General features: G+C 38.0%; 1 protein-coding gene across 1 annotated transcript in view; it reads right to left on the bottom strand.

Annotated features, from left to right (window-relative positions):
• Positions 1 to 491: 491 nt before the first annotated feature.
• MYO3A (myosin IIIA) overlaps positions 492 to 26,051 on the bottom strand; it is an 85,938-nt gene continuing 60,378 nt past the window's right edge. Inside the window, exons 23-32 of the mRNA XM_010189491.1 lie at positions 25,408 to 25,613; positions 23,263 to 23,374; positions 21,333 to 21,495; positions 17,471 to 17,594; positions 15,399 to 16,374; positions 14,394 to 14,532; positions 6,085 to 6,194; positions 3,606 to 3,646; positions 1,740 to 1,880; positions 492 to 606 (exon numbers count right to left, since the gene is read on the bottom strand). Of these exons, the coding sequence (XP_010187793.1) occupies positions 492 to 606; positions 1,740 to 1,880; positions 3,606 to 3,646; positions 6,085 to 6,194; positions 14,394 to 14,532; positions 15,399 to 16,374; positions 17,471 to 17,594; positions 21,333 to 21,495; positions 23,263 to 23,374; positions 25,408 to 25,613 (2,127 nt within the window). The remainder of the gene's footprint in view (positions 607 to 1,739; positions 1,881 to 3,605; positions 3,647 to 6,084; positions 6,195 to 14,393; positions 14,533 to 15,398; positions 16,375 to 17,470; positions 17,595 to 21,332; positions 21,496 to 23,262; positions 23,375 to 25,407; positions 25,614 to 26,051) is intronic.

Raw genomic sequence — 26,051 nt, 5'->3', positions numbered from 1 at the left:
TGAGCAGAAATTCCCCTATGGTGTTCTTGTATATTTTTTTCCTGTAAAACAATTTATTAGAAAGAGCAACTAAAGTCTTCTGAAGGTGCATATGGGAATTTGAGAGCTTAACTAGGTAACTACAAACTAAATGATCTATTTTAATTGGATGAGACTGATGAAATGCAAACAAGAAAGAAATATGCATTGAGGAAAGTAAACCAGATTTAAGCTGCTTAGTGTCTAATAATTTTAAGATGTAGCAGTGGTGCCTGAAATAAAGCTAATTTTTCTGTTGTTTTTTTAAAAGTATATGATATGTGACTGACAGTGTCCCTTTGCAACGTTGTTGGGCTGTAAACCACAGTAATTCATATTCACATGAACACACACATTGTAAACTTGAAACACTGGAGATTTAAAAAAAAAAAAAAGGAAGCACATGGTATAAAATGATAAAAAAGATTATGCTAATAAAAGCCAAATGGCAGCAGGAACAGCAGCAGCAGCAGCTAGAACTGCTGGATAAGGCGCCGGCGCTGTGAGGTCTTGCGCAGCAGTCGTCTGTAGTCATAGGGATTATCTTCGGTTTTACTCTCTTCCAGGGGGCTTTCTGCAACCCTCGACCTAGGGATTAAGCGCAGAAGTGTTTTAGAAATTTATGTAAAAACATTTACCTTGGCAAACGCTCCTAATCGACTGCTTAACCTCCACCATCGGTGGGGGGGAAATAAAAGGAGAATGAAAAAAAATTAACCGACTTTGCTAGGCCTCTTCCTGTGCGGCATAAAGCAGGCACCTTGGAACAAACACATTATATACCAGGAGCAGATGAACGCCGAGGAACAACATGTTCTTCTGCGAAGGGGACATAATCAAAGGACATTAAAACACTCAGAACATGGGGGTGCTTTGCAGTAGCATTTCCCTGATGGTTACTGAACCAGATTTTCAACTGGCGTAAATTTGTTTGCTCTGTTTTTAACCTGCCTGTGGAGCTCTACCTGTGTGCCCACCTAATGGCTTTTTTCTTCAGATGGCAAGCTGCAGTTGGGAAGCCACCTTTGACAGGCTGGAATGGTGACTTGCCACCAGGTGTTACCATGAAGCAAGATTAAAAATAAAACTCAGTTATTTAAAAAGTGTATTACTCTGAAATAACTACAAAAATCTGCAGTGTTCTGCATTAAGGGTGTCCCCCACCACTGGTCCTACACCAGCATCAATAGTAAACTGCCAAATAAATAATAATCAGTGATTCCCTTCTGCAGATTGAAATGATTGTTTAGTCCTTAGATCCAGATAACCCCATCCAAGAGACACTGAAGCGCAGAAACGTTTATTAATTGCATACATCTGCCCTCAGAGGTAACAGTGTAAATTTAAAAGTTACAAAGATTTTTTCACTCTAGCTGATTAGGATGCAATCAGAGCAGTAAAAGTTGAGAAATCCCTTCCAGTGAGCTCAGTGGTAAAATTCTCATTTGTCTAAACCAGACCTCAGGGTGACAGATTTGGTGTAATTAACAACCCTAGAAATGCAACATTTTCAAAAGGACGTAAACAGTATGATAATTCTCTAATATTATTATTTTTAATTCCATGCCGTCACAATACTTTTCTAAAACTATTTCAGATCCTACTTGAAAAATGCCAAAACCACCTCAAACGTCAAGGGCACAGAATGTTCTACAAACATTTTCTCTATTCGTATGGATACTTTTTAAAATTCAGCCATCATCCCATTTTGTATGAATTACCGCTCCGTAGCTCTTAAAATTGAAGTCCTGCGCTCAGCTGGGTGTCTCTTCCTTCTTGTGGTGGAACTGCTGTCCTTTGAGGTGGAATCAGTAGATGAAATTTCTTGGTAGTAGATATCTAAATCTAGCACTTTGCTCAGACTGTCAATAAATAAGTACACTGAGTCAACAGTTTCACTTTTCAACAGTATATTCATAATTCAAAAATAAGGCAACCAAATATCATTATTGTGTTTATGTGTTGAGGATCTAAGGAAATACATATATAAGCACAGCACAAGAAATCAGTCTCTGAAATGTAACTGCTGCATGATGCAGATATTGAGAATTCTGAAAGACTAAATACTTTTAGATGTTCATAAAGCAGAACTGTATGACTGAAATATGACTGAATTGTTTGGGTTTGCCATTATACTCAGTGGAGAGGCATTCCTTTGGAATAATTAATCTAAATCACCTATTTTAGATATCTGTTTGAGGAAGAGATTAATAATTTTCCTAAAGATGCCTATTTTTTTTCTTTAAGCACAAGAAAAGAGCCTAAAACAACCAGTTCAGATAGTGGTGTCAATAATGCAGGTATCTGTTATTTTTTTAGACGAATGCTATTCAAGGTATCATATGTACAGAAAGAAACAATCCCAACATCCAGTTTAGAATGGCTAGGGAAAAAATAATATCCTAAAAGCAACCTGAAAAAAAAAATATTCAGAATTCAATTCTCACATTGGTAGAAACCAGAAATAACTCATTGATTTCAATTGCTATTTTACTAATCCAGAGTCAGCACATGAAAGAAGGTGCAGTCATGGAGCTGCTTCACTAGATTTAAGATGAGTGAAACCTAACTGAGGACAAATGAGAGATTCAAATTTTTTTCTGGCTAAACAGAGACAACAACATGAAATGTGAAATTTTTTCAGGATCTGAGTAACATCAGAAGAAGAGCTGTAACAGAACAGAGATGGGGACATGGACATTAAGGGAATCCTTTAAGCAGTGGCATAATCAAGTGCAGTTTCAGCAGTGGTTGAATGAAGCTAGATGCCGTGAGCATATAATATGTGCATATAACGTCATGTAATTTCATTTAAGATATATATTTTAGATATGAAGTTTGTATTCTGCAACTCCAGCCAAGGATAGTTCTAAGAGCCCACTCATCTTGCACCTATGAACAGGCTACCACAGCATGCGTGCTGCAGTGCCATAGCAGTGTCACTGGGCAGAAGCAAAAAAGTATAGAAACAGAAATAAATGTATGTCAGGAGGTGTGAACCAGGTATGCAGCACATCTAAGGATCTAAGATACAGAAGGGCAGAATAGATCTATTGCTTCCTTTATTTCTGCAGAGATCCATCCAAATAGGTTAGTTACACTGTGAATAAAAGAATTCTGGCTGAGTTTTCAACGGTTACTCTTCTTTACCTGTTATTAATAATTATTGTCTTATTTTTTATGATAGATTTCCAAAGAGTCATATATTTTTAGGAGAGAATTTTGGCAGTCTTTGTATTTTTGCTAACAAAAAAACCCCTGGTTGCTCATTTGCTTTGACTGGAATTTTAAGCAAGTTCAATTATTTTCTGTGTCAGAACTATCTTTGATGTGGACCTTATCTTAACTTATTATTGTGCTTGTGTTGCCATGGTAAAGAGCCATGATGGAGTAAAACTGAATGATTGGATTCTATAATGGATTTTTGTCATTGAAAATTGCATATTTTAACTTTGTATACGATGTCCTTCCTGTGAATCACCAAATTACCATGCTTTTTAAAATGCTTTATTCTCCTCATTGAAGTACAGCTAAGAACTATTTCTAGACTACTAAAATAACAATAGTGAGATAATGAAAAAAATTACCTTTCTTTTCTTGGTTTCCGTTTTTCATCTTGTATTGATTTCTGAAAAAAAGACAAAGTAATTAAAAATACTAAAAGGAAAGCTTATGCGAAGATACAGCTCATCAATATGTTAGATAGGAGAGTATTGTATACTTCTGGTTAAAAGAAATTACAATAAATGCCCCATAAAAATATCTTTTCAGAATTGTTGAGACTGAGAATGGGATTAGCATTGTTACTCCCAAATTTCAGTTGCCATACTGTGAAAAAAAGCTAATGAATTGCAATCAGAACAAAATAGAAGATCTAAAACTTTCTATTATCTGCAGTTGTTTTAATGAAGTTGACACAATCTCACCGAGACAAATTTACTGTGATGCCATGAGAATTTCCATGAGTACAGGCAACACAGTAGGAGCAGACATAATCCTCTTCTCATTTAATGTCAATGCATAGGTTTTAGTAGAACAAAATGGATATTTAAAAAGCAGTATACTAGGTGGCAAAAGCACCTTTAGGATACAAAACATCCAGAAACGCAGAGGAGAAGGAATGTGAATAATTTCTTATCTCTAAAAGAGTTCTGTCCCTATAGCCAAAACAATGCTATGCTTCAGCGTCTAAAGCATCACGCTTCAAAAGCAGTATTTTGGAGTGCAGATGGTCTTAGTTATGTTTCTTGCAAACAAGTGAAAACGTATTAGAATTAGTGAACCACTGCAAAGTCACTGAGAACCAGAAATCCTGATGGACAGACACTTCCTATGCAGGTAAATGCACAAGACATATAATTTCAGAATGACAGGCTGATCTGAAGAAATAAACCCCAAAATAAACTTTTAGTGCCTTGTATGAACAATGGGCGATTGTCAGACTTCATTTATACCTGTGCACCAATGTAGCCCATTTGGTATGCAATGAGATGAGAGAGAATGGAAGGTGTCTTATCTGTAATATGTGGTGGGAGAAATAGCTGTTTTTGCAGAAGACAGAGGAATTCTTCAAAAAAAGCACTCATATTTTGTGCCTTTGCTTTCAGATGATCTGGATTTGACAATCATCTCCAAACATGGGCAGGTCACAGAGATTTTTAATAAGGCAATTCATGACAGCTGGAAAAGCTGACTACCCTCAAGTTAAAGCTCAATAACTTGCCCAAGGGCTAAGAATTTAAGAACTAGCTGGTCTCCTTTCTAAGCTTCACTGTATAGATATTTATACTGAACCTTTCCTGTATTAGTGTTAGGAAGACAGACTTTTCTTTTTCACGGCTTCTTGAAAAATACAACTAATTGAAGATAGTATTAACAAATACTTTGAAAAACTGCTATTAAAAATTTGTTTAAAAATTCCCTGATGCGATGGTTGTGTTCTGAAAATGGAGCTGGCCATCTATCAAATTAGCTTTCAGAAAATACTATGTTCCTGACTGTATAGTTTCACCTTTCTAAATATGCATTTACTTCAGAATTACACTTCACCTCAGAAATTTCCTCATACAGAATTCAGTGTCATGCTTTTCATTTCAGTCCTTTATCTCACCAATCTTGCTTTCACAAAACAAATCTTATTCTTACATGTCAATTTATTTTTAATAATATAATTTCTTTTCAGAATATCACTGTTCCAAAGCTGTGTTATTTCAAAGGTGCCATAACAAAACAGAGCCAAATTTGTCTTTTTTGGGTATGCCAGACACAAGTCTCCCTAAAGGCCCCAGTGACACTTCTGCTGAAAGGAGAAGCAATTGCTACGGTTAGTTTATTAGCTGGGCTCTCACAGGCTGTTAAAATAGGTCACTAAGATACAGGCACCTCCAGCAAATGAGTTTAATTGCTTTTTTTGATGGAACTGCTTTCTGAGCTGCTTTAAAATTTTCTCTCTTTCTGCTTACTTTCTTGCCTTTTTTTCTATACTTACGGGCACCAAAGTCAAGAGTGAAAAGCAGCCCTTGGTAGCTGAACTTGGACCAAAGGCTATATATAGAGACACTCAAATCCATTAGTCTCCTGAGCTGTTGGTATTTGCCAATTCCTTCATAATCACAATCTGACACATTTGTAAAGGAAGTTACAGTGTGCATACTAATACAGCCTATTTTAATATTTGCTCTCTCTGCAAGATCAAGCACTAATTTAGACACTCAAAATAGCTCTCCGAACAAATCTGTTTCTCTCCCATGACTTACAGAGAAAATACGGAGACCGGGCACTTAAACTGAGGATTGAAAGTGCAAATGCTGCTCATGCATATAATGAATGTACATATGTTTAGATACAAAAGTAAGAATTGCCTTGACCTATGTCCCCAATCAGGGCAACTCTGAATCTCAATTTTAAGTCTAGTTTGAAATGTGAATTTGTGGTCTGCCTCCTTTCAACAGGGCACAGGTTTTTTACACTACATTAGAAAAGAATATAGGGAATCGGGCAATTGGAAAGAAAGGTTAGATGGGAATTATCTGGCATTTTTAGCCCAAAAAAGCCTGCAAAACTCACATGTATTAGAGTGTAGTAGGTAGAGTCTTCTGGATTATTTAACGTCTTGGGCTTCCGTGGCCTCCTTGGAGGTCTCTGCATTGGACGAGAATCTTCTGTTTTGGCTGCAGCTATGAAAAAGCAGAAGATAGCAATGCTTATTTCTTCACAGTGTGGGAAGCTTTTGCAAAAACAGGAGAGAATTTCACTAGAGACTGAAAAAATTCACATAGCAACTTTTACTGCTTGCTGTAACTCAAGAAAGCAGCTGTTTTGGGCATTTCCATCACCCGACTGGAAGCAGAATTGGTTTATCCATTTGAGACCCGACTAACTAAATTTAACAGGAGGCTACAACAATTCCTTCACAATGAAGGAGGTGGGAGTCACAGGGCAGCAGAACATCTACGACAGAGATGGGTAATGAATGAAGTCACAGCACCAGGCCTAGGTGTGGTGAACCATGTGTCCAGATATATTGCATTGACCAGTAAGGTTTCAGATTGTCCTTGTACCATCACAGACATATTCAGAGGACTGTCCATGAGAAAAAACATCTCCTTACTCATAAATTAATATAGTGTGAAGGTGGAAGGAGGATCTAGCTCCCAATGAATTACTGAAGAGTGCTTTGCTGATATAATCCTCTTTCACATGAAGGGACTTTTAACTCCATAACCCCAAAGTGCTGACTACATACGATTGAGTCTTAGAAGGAAAAATGTATTTTGTTCTCTAATGACCATCAGAAACTCTTTTAGACGATAAAAACTCTCCTGTGTACCTCAGACATCTTTTTAATTAAAGAGGTTGCACAATCATTTAAAATGAGAAACGATCAGTAACACATCAGTGTTGACTCCTGCAAAATTAGCTGTGCCAGTTTTTTGTTATGTGTGATAAATAAAGACTTGTAAAGGTCATAGATATACAGAGGAGGCAGGATGAATAACGTTAATTTAAATTGTAGTTGGATAATGATTACATTTATTGTTTTAGTTTCTTATCTGAAATGCAGACTGCTTCTCATGTACTGAATGAACAAGTATCTTTCAACATTTTGCACTTAAGAGAACAATAGTGTTTTTCTAAGCCAGGGTACAGATAATTCATGTTAAACAATAAAATTTAGGTGCAATAAATTCATTTCAGTAACCTGTGTTAAATATAAATGACATTATTTGATTTGAATAGCTATAGTAGGCCTGACTGCTCTTATGTGGGCTGTTGTTACCCTGCTGCATTTCAAATGGACCACCTGGAGTTATCTGAGTTTCCATTTGTGACAGAGCAGAGGCATATCTTTCCTGTTTTATTTTTAAACACAACAGGAACCTAAACTGAAACAATACCTTAAATAAACCCCAAACCCTTCAAATTTAGTGTAGCTGAATAGAGACACCTAACCTCTTGTCTGTAGGACATTTTCAAAAACTGTGTCAAATATCAGGACTACATGAAAATCTGGGTGAAAAAAATGAAGCCAAATTGGAGGCTTTAGGAAAACCCCAAGGAAAAGGCTCTCATAATACTGAAACATTTTTATTGTCTCCTAAGAATTCATCACTATGTATACTGCTATGTTATTTAATTTATCACTGTCAAACACATAAAGCATTATCATATTCTAGATTACAATTATTCCAACTGAAATTATTTGTATACTTCTTGCACACGTGGTCTGCAAAAGAAGATTCAATATTCCTCTTACATTCAAAAAATATAATTTTGACAGTGATAAGGGTTTCAGTAAAAAATAGCTTTTCATCTCGGGTCATGTGTTCTATATATGTATGAGCTATGCAAAAGAACTGAAGGGATAGAAATACCACGTTGGGGCAGAGAGCCCTCTAAGCTTGGACCCCCATCATTCCTTTATAAAATTACATAGAGGGCTGAAAATGCAATTGCGTTATGTCTCCAAATTACAAAGTAAGTAAAAAATAGTTTAGTAGTTTGATGCATTTACCTTTCTTTGTTTCACCAGAAAGTGAACCTGTGATTTCCTTCTGCACTTAGATTTGTGTGTTCATTGCTACTGAAATAAAGCTGATGTGGTAGTTGCTTGTAGTGGAAAACTCACTGCACAAAGTAAAATTTGCTTTTTCATTAGTTGCTGATAATTCCAGAAACCATTTACTTAGTTGAGTTAAAGGTGGAAGGCAAATTAGATACCCAAGCCTGATAAATGGTGAGTTTCATGTGGTTGTTTTCCAGATGGCCTATACCTTTCTGCAGCAGGCAACGAAGCAGAAAGGAGGGGCAAAATAATTCACTTATTAATAGGCCAATTATGTTGCTTTTTTTTTTTGCTTTTACAAATAAAAGGTTTTTATTGAAGCTCAGTCTCTCCATAGTAAAATATCTTATAGTCTATTTTTCCTTAAGACTTCAAGTGTCTCTAGCAAGATCTGTCCATGTGCTTTATGGCCATGTGCTTTATATGTAAAACTGATGCTTTCTATCTAACAAACATTGAAATACATGTTTAACAACATTGATACGAAAACTATTCACAACAGTAGCTGTCAGAGCACTTTGCAAACATCAGGTTGGCACTATCATCCCTATACTACCAGCAGGGTAAATGAGATGCACAAAACATGACACACTGAGGCTTGCTTAAGGTTATGTCCCAGTTAGTCACCAGCACAACTAAGGAGCTGGACTGAAGGATGGTGCTGACATTCCTGCTCTGCAGCCAGCCCATGCCCTGCGGTTGCATCTACTTGCACAGGTGCTGTCAGTGCTGCAACCCATTCCCATGCCTTAGAAACAAGGCATAGGAGAAACTGGAAACAAAACATTTGATGCTACACAGACATTTCTTTTTAAAGCTTTTACCAACAGGAAGACAAGTTGAACAACTTGAACAACTTGAAAGGGAGAAGGATTTTCCTCAGACTACTTAGTGCATGGAGTCAGTACTCAATTACTCAAAATTAAGTGGTTTTGCTCCTGTGACATGGATGCTTTGCTTTGAACCTTAACAGCAAATGCCAGCCATGCTGTAACCCATGCCCAGGAAGTTTTATCTCTCTGCTGCCAAACCCTGAAGCAGACTGTCAAAACATACATTTGATCAAGTGATGATGGAAAGCTTAATAAAAGTTAAGGTCATTCCCCATGAGAATGAACAAATTAAGAGTCAGTGAAGGTGTGTGAACAGTGTGGCTGCCAGGTAACATTAAAGTTAGTTTAGCAAATCTATGGAAAATTCCTTATTCCTGTCAGTATCTCAGCTGGCTCTTTTAACACTACCTCAAAGGTTCCTATGTAAGTTGCACATACACTCTTCGACTCTACGGTGCTCAGCTACAAGGCATTACTACTTCCATACTCAGTCCTCACTGAAAGCCTCAAATACACTGAAAAAAATAAGAAAAGGGACAATGAAATTTAGGACCAACTCATTTAATGTATGTGTATTCTGAACACTACCACAAACTATGGAAGCTGCAGAGAGCTGCATGTTCTTGAAACATTCAAGTATGAGCAAAAAATTCTTGAATAAAGATGAGTCAGTATCAACAGCCCTTTAGGTTGAACTGTGTCTGCACATTCTGACACACAATGATAAGCTAAGAAGACAACAATGTCAAGGAATCAACATCCATGGATGCTAATGTAAATTAACATATGACTTAGAACAGATCTCATACTGAAGACTGGAGAAATAGTGTGGTTACAGCTGTGATAAGCATCTAAGTGACAAAAGGTCTCTATTAGACCACCTGGAGAAACAGATAAACCCGTTTTCAGGTCATTTAAGTGAAACGTTACAAGTTTGATTCAGTGCTGTTCCACATCTTACGGGGACAGGGAGTATAAAGCCAAACTCAGAATAAAGCAGGAAGAAAAACAAGAGTAAGAGCAGTAATTGTATGGTTTTTGTACAGGGGCTTGGAAGTAACTGGAAAAATGCAACTAAAGTAACTGGTATTCCAGGACTTGATAATGAGAAGTGAACAACTATTACTGCTTACAACATTATGTGCATACCTTGTACACAGTATGAGGATGTAATTACTCAAGTTTGGGATCTGCACATAGAAAAACACTGCTCTTTAACACTCTCGTTAGTAAATTTTAGGCATTATTTATTCATCGGATTTTTACCACAACCAGGTTTGGAAATTACAGTGGATGGGTGCAAATGCTTAGTAATCTGGAGAAAACAGAAGGATTATTCTGGCACAGACCTAGAACTAGGAACTGCAAGAGACTAACAGAGAACTTTCTGATTGTATCCAGCAGGATTTGGAGTGTTTGATCTCTCACGTCTAAGTCCTGTTAGCCCCACTGAGGGAAGCAGTTTCATTCTCTGGCTGACACTAACACTCTCATTTCAGAGTCTGGTGACCTGTGATTATTGCTGTTTAGGAGAGGGCGTTTAAGGAAAATGGCTGTAGTCTGCTTCTGCGACCTCTCAGATCTTATGTTCTGCATGGATCTGACCAGCTCCCTACAGAGATCTTCTATGTCCTTGAATACTCTGCTTTTCTCCTGTCCTATGCCTCGGTGCTTCCTGGCTAGCCACTCACTCGCAAAGAAGACAGACCAGTCAATAAATACTACTCTGCACACCCAGTGCTACACAGGCTTCCTTTTCCTTGCAAAGGCTGCCCACAAAACCCATGCAAATAGTGCTGTGGCAGGCTGCAAGAGGAGGAATCCTGCCTGTCTCACTGCTTTTGTGTAGTTGAAAAAGTCCTCAGCTGCACCGGAGTTTCTTGTACCATGTGAATTTCATTCTAAATATAGAAAATTATCTTCCTGAGATTTTGTACTTGAACTGTCACTTAATTCTTACAAGGATGGGTGTCATTATTCATCTGGGGAAAAAAGAAAAGAAAAGAAATGCTCCCATAATGATCAAATTCCCCTCACTTCAGGCTTTGACCTCAAAAACCTGACAGTGGCTATTTGTGCATCTATTCTGACACCAGCATAACCCAAGGCTCACTAGCAGTCCAAAGGTGCAGTCCTGGGATCCAGCCATTATGTTCAGCTGAGTGCATTTAGCAAACAAATATAACCTTCTCAGAAATCTGAGCTACAGGGAATATTGTTTATTCCAGGAACCTTGTGCAGTTAGCTTTATGCATTTTTATAAATACAAATACATTCACTTAAGAACAATTTAACCTTGTGGATTTAAGAGCAATTTAACCTTTTTGCTCATATGTTCTTTAAACTGCGGGCTCTGCGTTTTCATTAAAATAAATGGTTTTGAAAACCTGAACATTCATTCAGCTGCCCCACAGTTCCTCCCCTTCTGTGGGTAGCAATGTAATAAAATATTTTATCAGAGGAGCTGGTAAATTTTCAAACCGAACAATGGCAGATGAAGGCAGACAAGTATTCCTATCTGGCATGCAACTATAAAATATAATTTGTGTGTTATAGCTGTAAAATGACATATAAAATAAGTGAAGCTGAAGAAGAAGTGTAAATAAATGTAAATGACCATAGTAATAACAATAACAAATAGGTAAATACTAGATGATTTAAAGAACAGCTAAAGCTCAATAATAATTGCCATCAGAAGGATAGGACAGCAAAGGTAGACATAGAAGGAAACCTGCAGTAAAAGTAAAGTTGGCTACAGAAAGATTGGGAACACGAGTTCTAATAAGAACTGGGTGAGGACAGGTTTTTTGGGTGGTTTGACTTACTGGAAGCAAGCATTCAAGTGAGTGACTAACTAGACAGCAGTAAACAGGCTGGAAGGGCTGGTTTGCCTTGAGAAGTGGGGGCAACTCATGCTTTACAATGTTTAAGGGTAGGTATCAGCAGATAGGATAACTTTAGCTGTATTTTGTGGCACGTTTCTCTGTAGTGAGTTCAGTCACAGCTTCTTAGTCAAATAGCACCCATTATTCCATTTCAGATGCAGCCACTTTTGAAGTCACTCCTCTTGAGCTCTGTATACACCTTGCCTACACACCAACTTGCAGAAATTTAATCAAAACCAAAGCGTGTGTCCACCATATTTAATTTTTTAAAAATTGCAAAAATTCTGCATGATCCATCTTGAAATGAGCATGCCTCGACTATAAAGTATGTTTGTATTTATATGAGCATTCAGGACTCTTTTTAAAATGCTTGTTACTGTTTTAAAGTTATGATTACTATTGCTGACATTTTTTGCAAAAGGCAGTTAGTCAAGATAGCAAACATTCAATTTTTGCACCCATCAGAGGAAAAAAAGGGGACTTGTAAGTCATCAGAATTTCCGTAAAGATTTTGCCTGCCGCACAAAAGAGCGAAGTGCTGTCATGTTGCACATACAGACATTTGTCAGGAGAAAACATAAAGAAAATAAATCCTCCTTTTGTTAAGACCACACAACATTAGCTTGTAAAAAAATCTCATTTCCTTCTATTTATTAAAATGAGGCAAAATACGTGATCTCTTATGTAACTCAACAATAGTTCCAGTGGTGTCTTAAAAAGCATTTTGACTTAGTTCAAAGAAATGTGTGACATTTTTCATATCAGTGTTCAAAAGGATACAATGCAGTATTTCCGTAGAGTTTCCCATTGAAAAAGTATGGTATTATACACAACAAAGGTCTAAAGCAGTGGGACATTTTCAGAGATAAAGGGAAGTGGCTGACTGGTCACCACTTTAAGCATGGTTGCATGCACAGGTGGAAAACTGACATCCTTTTGCCTCCTGTAGAGCTACTTAAATTTATAGCAATATGAAGGGTAGACTTTGCTCCATTTTGCACATGGCATGAACATACTAATACATTTTCACCTGGTTCACTTCTGTAAGTAATGAGACCTTTAACTGATAAAACAGGGATCTGTGTATTCCTTTTCCCTCTGTCTACCTCTCTTCTCCAGCTTCTGTAGGACAATATGTAAGAAACAAGAGTTTATTTTCCAAAGCATGAATTTTTAATTCCTCAGGTTTATCTTGTAAAAAAATAGCAATATTTAATAGAGAACTTGGTACAAACCCAACAATGACAATCACAAGCATTGCTCTGTCCATTCCATTAAAATGAAAGATTAGTTAGATTAGTTTTCCACTTCACATCTGTCTTCTCTTGCAGTCTTTGGTATTGGAAACAGGTTGAGCTACATAGATTATCTACTAGCAGCCAGTTTACACTTTGAGGTTTAGATTTTGGAAACAACAAGCCCACATTTTAGCAGTTTGCCCATTTGAGAGGACTGTGAAGTGTGGGTGAAGTACTTGCAGGATCTCTTCAACATAGCCAAGGCAACAGAAAGAAGTTTCAGCATATATGACAACTGAATCCACAATGTTATAATGAAAATAGTACAATTAGCTCTGGGCAGCAAGGAACAGACCTGGATCTGAGCCCAGCAGTGCAGGGGTGAGCAGAGATCGTCCCCAGGGGCAGTGCAGTGGCACAAGCTCCCTTGCAGAAACGGAGATCCACACAGTCATCTGCCATGTTTGCCCTCATCTTCCTCCACATCTGCAGCCCAAGACAAAGGCTGGGGAAATCCCTGTTACGTCTATTCCAACTGAAGAGGCCTGAGCAGCTCAGTCAGCTCTTTGTGGATCTCTTTGTGGATCTCTCCATGGGACACAGGTCTTAGCTGAATCCCATGTCCTCCACCTTCATTCTCCCTGTACTCCTCCCCACTGACACCTAACCTGCTCCAAGTGTGCTTGCATTTTGGGAACGCCCACTTCCCATGTTAACTGGAATATAAGTAACTCTGGAGTGTATTTTCAGAGGTAATGTCCTCTTAAGTGTGTGAGTTAAATGGATACCAGTTATTAATAAAACTTGACTTGTAATTTTAAGGACATAACCACCAACATGGGTAGGAGTTACAAGTTTTGATAGCCTCAGTTGCATTTGTGGATAGTTAAACCTTGCTCAGTATAAATGTGACAATCTTTGGTAAATTTTTTGATGTAGTACCTAAAAAAAAATACTTTATTTTTAAAACACAGTCTCGTATCTTACCAGTGGTACACACACTTGAGCAACATATGAGTAAAAAAGAGCTAATATGGAATTTTACCAAATAAAAATAATTCTAGAGTTGTTATGTCTAGGTCTCACAATGATTTATTCACCAATCTTAAGCAGCTCTGAAACAAAACACAAAGAAAAATGGTAAATATGTAAATCCCAAACAGGCTTGGATATTTCCCTGGAAACTGTGCCAGACATGTACTGATATGGGGCTTCATACAAAAGTGAACAGGCATGAGAAGCCAGAGCTAGCTTATCTACTAGTTCCCTGGCCTTTAAAAACATGACAAGGTGTCGCTTCTTGACAGTCCTGTTTACAAACAAAAATTCTACTGACCGTAAGGTTCAACATTACCTGACTGACAAACATGTGAAGAATGTCGGCCACTAGCTTGCTTATCTTTGGACAGCATCACTGGTCTCAGCTGATGTGACAATATCATTTCATTCAATTTTTGCTGCAATGCTAAGTAGTCTTCAGATAATTTCGATATCTGAAAAATATAACATAGGATTTTACACTATTATATAAATAAGTACATATGCTCCAAGGTAATCAAAGGTAAAATAGTGGACTAGAGAATTAATTTAAAAGGTATTGCTCCACCTACTGAAGTGTAGGCTTCTACCATACTTACCTCCCCATCCCCTTTAAAAGGAAAAAAAAAAGAAAAAAACACACACAGGAAAATCCACACTGCAGCTCAGTCCTGCAGCTACTTCATATTGGTTCATACATGTGAGCAGATGGTGCCTTGCTGATGCAAACTAGCTTCTACAGCTGTAGGCATATTTCTGTGCACATGTGTGAGTCCCTGATATTGACACAACAACTTTTAATTTACAGAGACATTTCACAAGTCTACTGAATTAATGGCCTTGCCTCGTAAACACACGTTCCAGCAAACAAAGGCAAAGCTTCTGCATTTGACCTAAATGCAAAAAGAAACAGGCTGCCCAAGGAAGTGGTGGAGTCGCCATCCCCGAAAGTGTTCAAAAAATGTGTGGATGTGGCACTTCAGTACAAGGTTTAGTGGGCACGGTGGTGTTAGGTTGATAGTTGAACTTGATGATCTTAGAGGTCTCTTCCAAACTTAATGACTCTGATTCTATGATTAGAAACCAGGTAAAATCTAACATATTTTTTGCCAGTGCTCTAATTTCACCTTTCCCTCCTTTCTGAAAAGGGTATTCTCTCTTGCAGTCCAAAATACGCATTTTTATGGAACATTAATTACAAAATCTCAGTCTCAGTTTAGGGAGGAAAACTTTGGTGCCACTGAAGCCAGTAATATAATTTTGCTATTCTGTCACTGCTCAGATTATTATGCTAGATATACATAGTTTACAAGCTTCTTACCTGCCGTGAAAAGGCTGCCAAATCACAAGCCTCTTTCTCTGACTCTCCCTTCAGTGTCTTAGAGTCTTCAGTCTCCATACGGGTGCTTTCCCTATCTCTTTTTGTTTGGGGATCATTATTTTGAACACGTGCTGCTTCAGTTGGCTCCTTTATAGTTTTCTCTTGACTTTTGCAAGGTAGTTTCCCTTCTTTTCTGAGTTGTCCTCTCCTTCTGTAACTCCGGTAACTGCTCTGAATAACCACTGCTGCCTTCTCTTTGTCTTCTGAACCTTGTTTTCCTGCCTCAACTTGCTTCCATGAGCCTCTTAGTGACTTTTTTCTTATAATGCCTTTACATCCTGTAGGCATCACTGCTTCATGTTTCAGGTGGTTTCTTTCCACAACCCTGTCAGTCCTGGGTTGGACCACAGCAGATTTCTGATTCTGCCTATCTGCACTGAGTGTGTCTTGGTTACCTTGCTCTTGCTGGGCACCAAGTTGAGCTGTGACTTTGACAGAAGATTTCCTGGACAACTCTTCCAAAGAGGCCTGTTCTTCACCTTCACCAGCATGTTCTACTGCAAGGTTCTGCTTCACAGAAGCTCCCCCTCCTTCAGCAGATGTTTTCTGTTGCTCCTGTACATTCCCTGTGCCACTGTACCCAGAACACTTGCTGTCAGTAACAGCATCAGCTTCATCTTGAGTCTCCTCATTTGCTGCTTCTTCCAGCTCATTTTGAGCTGGCTGCAGTTGCGCTTCAAGAAATTCTACTGCAGACAATTCTTCCTCTTCTATTTTTTTGTGCTGTTCCTTTATATTTTTACGGACTCTGTAGCCTCTGTAATGGCTCTGAACAACAACAGCTGCTTCTTCTTCTGTTTTAGGAAGGGCACTTTTCACTCCACCTGAACTTTCTTCATTATCTTGAAGTTCTTCATCCTTTTCCTTTTTGGTAATGGGTGCTGAATTTTCAGTTTGTTTCTTTCTAAGTGATTCCCTGAATGGAATAGAGTTTTGGGCAAAAATTAAAGCTGAAGGAGATGAAGAGTAGTGGCAACTTTACAACTACCTTTGTTAGTGTTTGTGTACTAAGCGGCAATTTGATACATTGCAACATGGGAAAGATTTAGTACATGTAGTTGGAATTAAAGACAGCAAACCAATCTCTGTCTTTCTGACTATTACTATTTCTTAAAGGGAAAAGGTCATCCCTGTTAAACTCTTCACAGGAAACTGCTAGGAGGACAATCTAGACTGTGTGAGGACTGATAAAACAGTAAGGAATTCATTTAAACGTTAACAAAAATATGAGACAGAAACTTTTTAGCATCTCAAATATGTATAAATACACACAATCTTAAATGTATTAATGAAAGAAAACAGCTTCAAGTCACACTAGGAACCTGGGCACAGGTCTAGGACAAATTTAAAGGACCTAGTCCCTAAACTGTTTTTGTTGTCATCAGTAAAACTTCAGTGCCAGGTGAAATCTGTCAACCTGTTCCTGCCCTCTGAAAGACTCTGGACTCCTTCACAGCTGTTTTCCATCTCTCTGGACTGGTCTCCACCTACTTAAGCACTATCACAGAAAAAAATGATGGTGATGAGCAAAGTGCTACCAGCTCCATTTCAGAGACTGGGACTACAACCACATTGCACAGATATTTAGAATGGAATTCACCTCACCTAGCTTTCAGCTGTTTGATCTGAGCAAAACATCTGGGTTACTGCTACTCATCTCTAACAGTGACTTAAGATGAGAAGAACAATTCCTTGCAGATGCTTATTTCTTGCTCTTGTCTGAGCATATTTTATGATGAGCTAGTTCCAAAAAGACACTGACCTACAGATTACATTAACATTACCAGTAAGCACAATTTTGTTGATCTTTCCCTTAAATATGCATTTATTCCCTGGGCTCAAAAATTTGCTACTGACATTAAAAACCTCCACATAAATGTACATTTCCTGTGCATATGTATCTAGAATAATCCTAATTCGCTCCTCTTTTAGTTTACATCATTGTTCTTTAGCAGTATAGTTTCTGAAAAGGGACACATTTGAGTGACATAAGAGATAGAAAATAATACTACCTCCTCCTTTTGTAGATCTTCCTCTCCTTATATCCCCTGTAGTGAGACTGAATTGTTATTGCTGCTTTGTTTCTTGTCTCAGTTAGTTCTTTTCTCTTCTTCCTGAGTAAGTATCCTCTGGCAACTGATACAAATGGTAATATAAAATGACCTTAGGCAACAAGCAATGAGTATCCCACACATTTCAGAGAGTCAAATGATAACAGCATGAAACAAAAAACAATAGGGAAATACGGACCAGGGTGGTTATTATGATTACATTCCATCTGAAATTATTCTTGCCCAAAACCTTTTTGAGATTTCAGAAAGCTGTACCCATTCAACATGAGGATACAAACAAGCTCTTTCTTCATATTTTATTGTACTAAAGAAAATACAGGAAGATGCGGAATGAAGCAGAAGTATAGTACAATAGAAGTGCCTGTGGAACACTGTGCTCTCAGCCTCATGTACCTGCTTTCACTGATTCAGGCAACTGATTCGACTCAGTGTTTCATTTCCCTGGGAAATGCTTGATTTTCAGGCCATAGCAATTACCAGGCTCTCTTTGGGCACAGGCTTGGAATTAACTGAATATTCACTAGATCAGAGAGAAACTGAAAATTTTATAGCTCAGCAGTTACAGAAGACTTAGCTCATGCTCGTTTTGCAAAGACTCATCATTCAAAATGAAAAATCTCAGCATGAAAGATGTGCTAAGCTCCGCAATAACCAGGTGCAAGGTTACTCACTACTTGTGCTTTGTGGAAGGCATAAGTTCAAGTTTCTGGACTGAACCAGGATGAATAAGGACTCAAACATGGATTTTGCCTGACATGTAGGCGCTGACTAGACACTAGGAGTTGATGCAGTTGCTGGCACATAGGTATCTACTGCCATCTGAAGTGCTCCAGGATAGCCAAGGCATCTACATGAGGCTGGCAGAAAGAACAAGACAGATGGGGCTTTCTGGAGAAAGAAAGTTGGGTATACCACATGAAATAAAGCCGCAGGTCAGGCAGGATAATTTAGGGCATCTCAAATGACACTAGACACCAATATGGGGGCAAATGAGCTGAGCATTTGGTGGCTTTGAATAAAATGAATCAAACTCTAGGCTCTGTTGACTATAAGAGGAGTTTAGACACCTAGGTCACTTTTAGACATCTACACTGAAGTGTCTTAATCAGAAACTGAATTGCATTCAGGATATTGCTTCAAAAATTCCTGAACTTGCAAGTAATTTCCTAATGGGAACTGGCACAGTCGCCACAGTGCTGTGACTTGGACAAGTCTGAAATGCCAGGGGTTCAACACAAATCCACTAATCCCTGGCAAAATAAAAAGAACATAGTGTTTTGTCAAAATAATTCTGTTGAATCTAATTCCAAATGCAGTACCAAGACTATAGGGATAGAGGATTCAGGTGATTTGAATGCCCTGAGGAGATGGTAGATGTGGGAGCTCTTACTCCAACTCTGCTGAGCGTGTTTGGCATCACAGGGAAAGGCCAAGCTCACTTAAGAATGGGAAGGGAGCATAAGCAGTCTACACTCACTCATTCATAGAACTTGCTGCTAGGTTTTATTTGCTTTAGCATTCCCTACTCATAATTTAGACCAATTTGGACTCCACTGGATGTAGAGGTTCAGTGTAAGAAGCACTGAAAAAGTGGCAGTAATTACATCTTGATCATTGGATATAGGGTAAAGGAACTCAAATACTTATAGAAAGTGGCACAGTTGCTTTTTACATAGCATCTGCCTTAGAAAAGGGCAAATTGTAAGGCACTTGAGATACCTGAGTTTCTTGAAGCTAGCCAATCCTCATTCCATTTACATACAAAAACAATTCAACAGGAGTTCTTTTGAAATAAATCAAATTACATTGTCAATTGACGTGCCAATATAAGCTAAGTCTGGTCTTTTTAGACTTACTCTGGTTCACCTTTGAAGTTTTCTGAGAACTTTGTTATGAGATATTAGCTTTGCTGTCTAAGCTTTGTTTTCAAACTTTAAGAGGAGTTTTGTACTGCTTTAGAAATAAATGAGGAGAGGAAAAACCTGAGAGCTAAGTAAAAATGGACTTCCATTTTCCTCTGCCTTCTTGTGCGCTGGAAAAAGTTGAAACAAAACTGAACACAGGACAGAGAAGATGGACAAGAAAAAATATTGGGAATATCAAACAGAGCAAAGTGGTAAATTCATACTTTTGCATTTGCTAAATGTCCTAATATGACTGACAGCTTTCAGATGTACAATGATTTTGGGCACATCACTGGATTTTATTCTGTTTTTAGATTGTTTTCTACACTGAAGAAGTTCTACCAACTGCAGTGAAGTACATACTAACATTGGCTACTAACATTAACAGATGCATCTGACAATGATTAAAAGCACCACTGGTGTTATATACTCAAGAAGGCATATCTGAGGTAGTTTGAATCTAGACAGCCTGGGTACTGGCAGCAGTAGCTTGTATTTGAGGCTGCCACCTTTGTAATTACTGAAGGTGTTGTGCAGATTTGTGCCAGCTGTTTTCAGATCTGTGCCTCTCTAGTTGTACTGCTGCTGATTTCAGAGCTGCCTTGACTACATCTGGCTCAGGAACATCTCTGCAGGGATGGATGAAAGAGAAATATAGGGAGGAAAAAGGGATGTCACATAGCTTACATCTGGGCCCAAGGTGATTATGGCTGCAGAAGAGAAGAAACATTTTGCTATGTTGGATTGAGCAAAAAAGAATCAGAGACATGAGTGAAATTACAGGTTGTAGTCTTCTCAAACATAACCATTACTGATACGTAACAAAAGCTATTCCTAATAGGACAGCATACACATGCACATTATGTGCAGATAGTGCCATATGGGTCTTCAACAATATCAGCTGGAATACTTAGACATATCTGACTAGGAGTAAAAAGGCCTGCCAGGGCATTTAACCAGCCCACTTTGCAGCTGTGGAAAGTGCCTCTAAACCACTCTGAGGTGCAGGTAATGGAATGCATTGACACGTTTCAACCACTGTATATAGATATATAAAGAGCACAGTCAATCAGCATAGCTAGGTAATACCAAAGAATTTGGATCAACATATTGTGTATGGATAGCACATTAAAAGCCACGAAAGCAAAAAATTCTTACTTGCTTGAAGTCTAGTAATATATTCCTCCACTTTTTTATTACGTTTTGCATTTCTGTATTCTTTACGAGCAACAAAACCTCTGTAAGCTGAAAAGAGATGTCAAAATTTAAATAATCCATTAGGTACACAAAAGGCTGTACGAATAAAAAAAAGTCTGGAAGGAATTACAGAACTCCATTAAAATATTAATAAATATTTTGCAGGCTTTATCTTTTAAAAAAATGGCAAACAAGCACAAGCAGTAAATTTACATAAAAACTACATTTTCTGGTGAGTAAAGTTATTGTAAATTAAATGAATACAAACCATAAGAGAATCAGAATGCAAAATAAGATGTTTGAAATGTATTAAAAATTTCAGTTGTTGTCTCCATCAACAGTGTAATTGGTCTTATTATCTAGGATGGTTAATATCTTTTATTTTCATTACTAAATTACATAACCTTGTCAGAGCATGCCAGAATATTATTAATAACAGTATCATCTGTGCAATCACATCCTTCCATTGCTAAAACTGCCTTTCAAATGTAACATTGATAAATGTAACTTTAGTAAAGAGATTGTCATGACCTGGTTAAAAAGAAATTTTTCTTTATAAGAACAGATATCACCAAGTATAAGATACTTCATCAAATGTAACAGCAGGAAAAGAGCAAAATCCATATCCAGCATACACATTTATCTATCAACTGTACACACACTAGCTTTAAGCAAAATGTTAAATGTTTTAAAGCTATTACCTGACTGTATTTTAATAGCACTTTGTTCCCTTTGTTCCTTTATCTTTTTGTATCTCCTTGAACCCAGCCACCCTCTGACACAAGCTTGAATCAAAATAATCATGTCAACTGTCTCCTTCCGCATTAAATTTAGCTGCTCCACGTGATAGTATTTGAGGAATACCTTAAAAAGAGTAGTCAAACAAGCAGGTTTTAGTTACCCTCTCAGGCCCTGTATTCACTCAATCCATGTAACATCAACAAGAGTTACAAGTTCATTTCAAATGTTGCACAGACTTTTTAGCTGTAGTACCTAAAGGATCACTCTTGTTAAATGTTATTAGCATTTTATTTGTTTGGGTATTAGTTTGCCTTACTTTCCCCTTCAGCATCTTCTGTGACTCCCTGCTTATTCATGCTTTCATGAGATGTTTTAAAGTCTCAGTGCAAAACTTCAGTCTGTAACTATAGATCTGTTTTCAAAGCTATGAGGCTGACAATTTTGTTAACCTCACAAATTGGATGTATGTTACATAAACGTGATCCAAATCTGGAACTGTCCCACCTATCCAGGAAGATGTCTCAGATGAACAGTTGCTTCTTCTACACTGAGATGAATTCAAATAGTTTAGGATCCATCTCTCTCTCTATTCATATCCTTCCTGGGCACCTCTGTGACATTAGCAGAGAGACTTGGTGCAGTACTTGTCTGGTACTTCTTATCTCTAGCAGACCTCTTGAGATCCGTCAATGAGGGGTGGGTGGGTGTCCCTCTCTGGCACACTGGGAAGACTAGTGAGCTGGAACCAAAAGCAAGAATATGGGAACAGACACATGTTTCTCTTATAATATAGTCTTCTCCCCCACTTCGCATATATGGGATCATCCTGCTATCTCTTCCCCAGTGCTCAGCAAAGTCTGCCACAGAGGCCTCTTGCTAGAAAGTCAAAACATTTTCCTCTCCCTTTGTTAGTCTAATTGCTTCAGGGAAGAGGTAAAACTTCTTTTCCTTAAGAAAGCTTGTACTGAGCTCACTGGGAACCTTACTACCACGTTTTTTGAAAGAAGATGAAAGCAATGTTGTTGTCACATACTACTTTGCACTGTGGCCTCACTAAAGCTGATCAGAATTTTAACACTTGTCTTGGTTTTGCTGGGATAGAGTTATTTTCCTTATAGTAGCTGGCAGAGATATTTTGTTTTCATTCTCACCAGTAGATGTTTACATTTTTTCAAGCTTTTTCAGTCTCTACCTAAGCATGTGTTCATAGTTTCCTCTTTTTTTCTTTTTTTTAAAAATTCTCTGGACAGGAAACCCAGGACAGATGACTGGGGTGTGATCCAAGCAGACCAATAAAGATGTATCCTATCCCATAAATGTCACACTCACTATAAACTGGGGACTTCGCAGTGGATGATCCCTTTCTTTCTTTGATCCCTCCTCCGATCCCTTCTCTTCCCTTCCCTTCTACTTCATGATGGCAGCCCATCTCAGTTCCTGAGGTTTACCCCTCCATTGTTGTGCTCGGCACATGGCCAGTGGCTGGTGTTTGTGAGCTGAGTATAACTTTGATTGCTTTATTATCATTATTCCTATTCTTGTTGCAGTTCATTGTTATTATTACTTGGTTTATTTTAATTATTAAATATGCTTTATCTCAACTGACTAGTTCTTTTACTCTCCCAATTCCCTCCCCCATCCCACTGGAGAGGCAGGGCAGTGAGAGAGCGGCTTTTTGGGCTTGAGCTGCTTGCCCGGTTAAACCACAACAGCACTTTACAGGGTCAGGATTTCAGCCAGATATTCGGGAACAGTACCCAGAAAAAGACGCTTTTTTAAAACCAATAGAGACCTAGAGCTACTGCAACCAAATGGGCGAGGAAACAAATTGCTTAGTAAGTTAACAATGACATACTGCAATAATTCAGATACAGTATATTAAAAAATTACTTTAGTTTTTCCAAGAACCCAGTTGTCAAGGTGGGCTTTTTCCAGGATGGCAGCACAGGTTTCTGGGCTGACTGGAGGATCATCATTTGTTTTGTAACAGATGAGGTAATACCTAAAGACAAATATATGATTCTTTATTCCATTAATAGTGAGTAATAGATGCAAACACACCATTCACTTAAATAATAAAAACAGTTGCACAAAATAAAACATAGCACTGAAAAACATGAAACAGCATATGAAAGAAATCGTGATTTATATGCATTCCTGAGAAACTCAATTAAAAGCGGATGAGTGACATATTGCATACTCTGGAGGGTTGTTTAATTCTGTATCAGCACCAGAAGGCTTTTTAAAAAGTGTGTGACCCAAGTAGAGTTGTGCACCAGTTCTTTGCTGTTCTGGCTCTTTGCATTCTGTGAAAGTTATTTCAGTGGCAAAATAAAAACATTTTTAAAGCTTTTCTGCCTATATTAGCTTATTTCATATCTAGAAATGTCATTAAAGTTTCATATCTTATCTCATGTGCTAGACCATATAATTTTCAGACAGTTAACTTGATGTGAGATGCACCCCAGCTCGTTACCTCCTTGGGTTCAGCTTTTGGAACATATACGTGCCATTATGACATATCATACGTAAGCATTTAATCTGGCTAACTCGTTACTCAGAATTAATTCTGACTAGGAAAAGAGGTCAGGATGCTCACACACTAAAATTACCCATAACATACCAGCTCAGCTGCTGGATAGGAAAGCTCTTGTGTGTTCCAGGACTTTCCAAAATGCTGCATAACAAAATGAACCATACCTATCTTTGTTGGGTTTTTTTAAATTCAGGGAAACTACATGAATTATGTGTGCTTCCTGACAATACATTCTGCTTTTTTCTTGTTATTCAGCCTTCATACACAAAGTTTGGGTTGTACCAGCTTTAAATAATAGTAACAATTTTCTCATGGAATAATAAAAAAGAGACAGTGTTGATTCCTGCATTATGCTACAGCTCCTTTTTTATTCCTTTTTACTACACAACAAACTGGCTTATTTTTATTCTAACAAAATAATTTTGCCACTATCCCTGGCCTACCCATAACTCTCAACTATTGTTTGAGGGCCATATCCTCAGTGTTGGAGATCTGCACAGCCTCACTGCAATCACAGGCACACTCTCTGTAGAGCTACCCTGTTATGTTCACTGCTTTCCTCTCTTTTACCTAAACAGTATTTTTTTTCTAACAAAAAGCAGTGACCAAAAGCCACAGCACATCTTGATGCAGATAACTACCTTTTCTCAAGCTGCACTCTTCCAAAACAGTAATGGTCACAGGATTACTCTTTCCAGAAACAATGCTATAAAAATATCACTTTGTCTTTCCTCTCTCTCCTTGTACACCTGCAGCACTCTGCTGCTAGCTCTGTTTCCAGTGTACAACTGCTTTTAAGTGCTTCTGTCCAAATGGGTGTTGCTTTTCTACCAGTTTTGATGCCCATTCCACAAATATCAGTTCTTGCTGAGGCAAATACTCAGGGTCTTTATTTGTAAAAGAGAAGTACAGATTAAGTGCCCAGGATTATTTTTTTGAGGTGGAGGAAGAGATAGTTAAAGGAATTACAAAATCATAGTGAGCTTGTTACTTTTCTTCTTAACAAGTGACTAATACTTAGAAATCATATTTTAAACAAAACTATGCACTTAACTAATTTCTCAGCCCTAAATTAACAATACTAAGTTATCATCCACCTTGCACAAGCAGATGTTGCACAGTGCTGAATGTTAGGAGCTAGAGAAACCGTGGTGCTACTTGGATGCTATTGCTCCAAATTCTCAGCTTTAATTCAAGCATTACATTTCTAAATCTCAAGTCTTTGAGAAAATTTGCAGATTATGAGCAAGACAATTTTTTACCCAAATGTGCAGGGAGCCTGAAACAACCATCCTGATATGCATCATCTTCCCCCACCAATCCAAAACAGGTCACTAATCTTGTGTCTGAACTACTCTTTGCCGTCCAGTTGTAATCTTTGTCACAGGAAATGGCTTTGTATTTTTTCTTTAAAGACCATACCACAGACATTGCTTATGCTTAGTAAACACTGGGCATCAATGACAGGAGAGAAAAGGGCTTCTTCACATCAATGTTACCGTTTTATGAAGTTAGCGAACAGTATACGGTGTGAATAACCCTGTCTTCGAATTCTTGCTGTCTCCAGAATTCCTGTGTAACGCAGCTGGACCAACACTTTTTCTTTATCAAACTTGTTTGCCTGCCGGTCGTTGTTTGGCTTTATGCACCTGACAAAATGAGGCTGGCCGACAACCATTTTGGATAACAAATCCATCAGAGAATACTGCAAGAAAGTAACAGAACTTATATATAGGTGCATATATAGCTGAAACTTTGTTTCATACGATCAGAATCATGTCCAAGCACATTTACATTTCAGTAAGTTGGTATTCTATTGGTAGATTAAGTAAATGATGCAACATTTCTAGCTTTGATAAGATCTCCAAGTTACTAACATATAGTGCCTGAGAGAAACACCGATTACAAATGGTTGTACCAAATTTCACCCAGAATATTCTGACAAACTGCCATAATGTCTAACATATGATAGAAACTCTCCTTACACTTATTTGCTTCTCTTGGAGCCTTGTTGAGTAATTACAGACCTCTTTTTCTTTTTCTTGTTACCTATCCAAAGATCCTTATTCACCCAGAAAGCAGATCATCTGTCTATGGATGGGAAGTGGAAGAGCAGCAAGCCAGTAAATACTGCCATCCTTTC

This window comes from Mesitornis unicolor, unplaced genomic scaffold (assembly GCF_000695765.1).
Source record: "Mesitornis unicolor isolate BGI_N332 unplaced genomic scaffold, ASM69576v1 scaffold3288, whole genome shotgun sequence".
NCBI classification, from domain to species: domain Eukaryota; kingdom Metazoa; phylum Chordata; class Aves; order Mesitornithiformes; family Mesitornithidae; genus Mesitornis; species Mesitornis unicolor.
The sequence above is the reverse complement of the archived record's forward strand: the minus strand, read 5'-3'. Positions and strand labels throughout refer to the sequence as shown.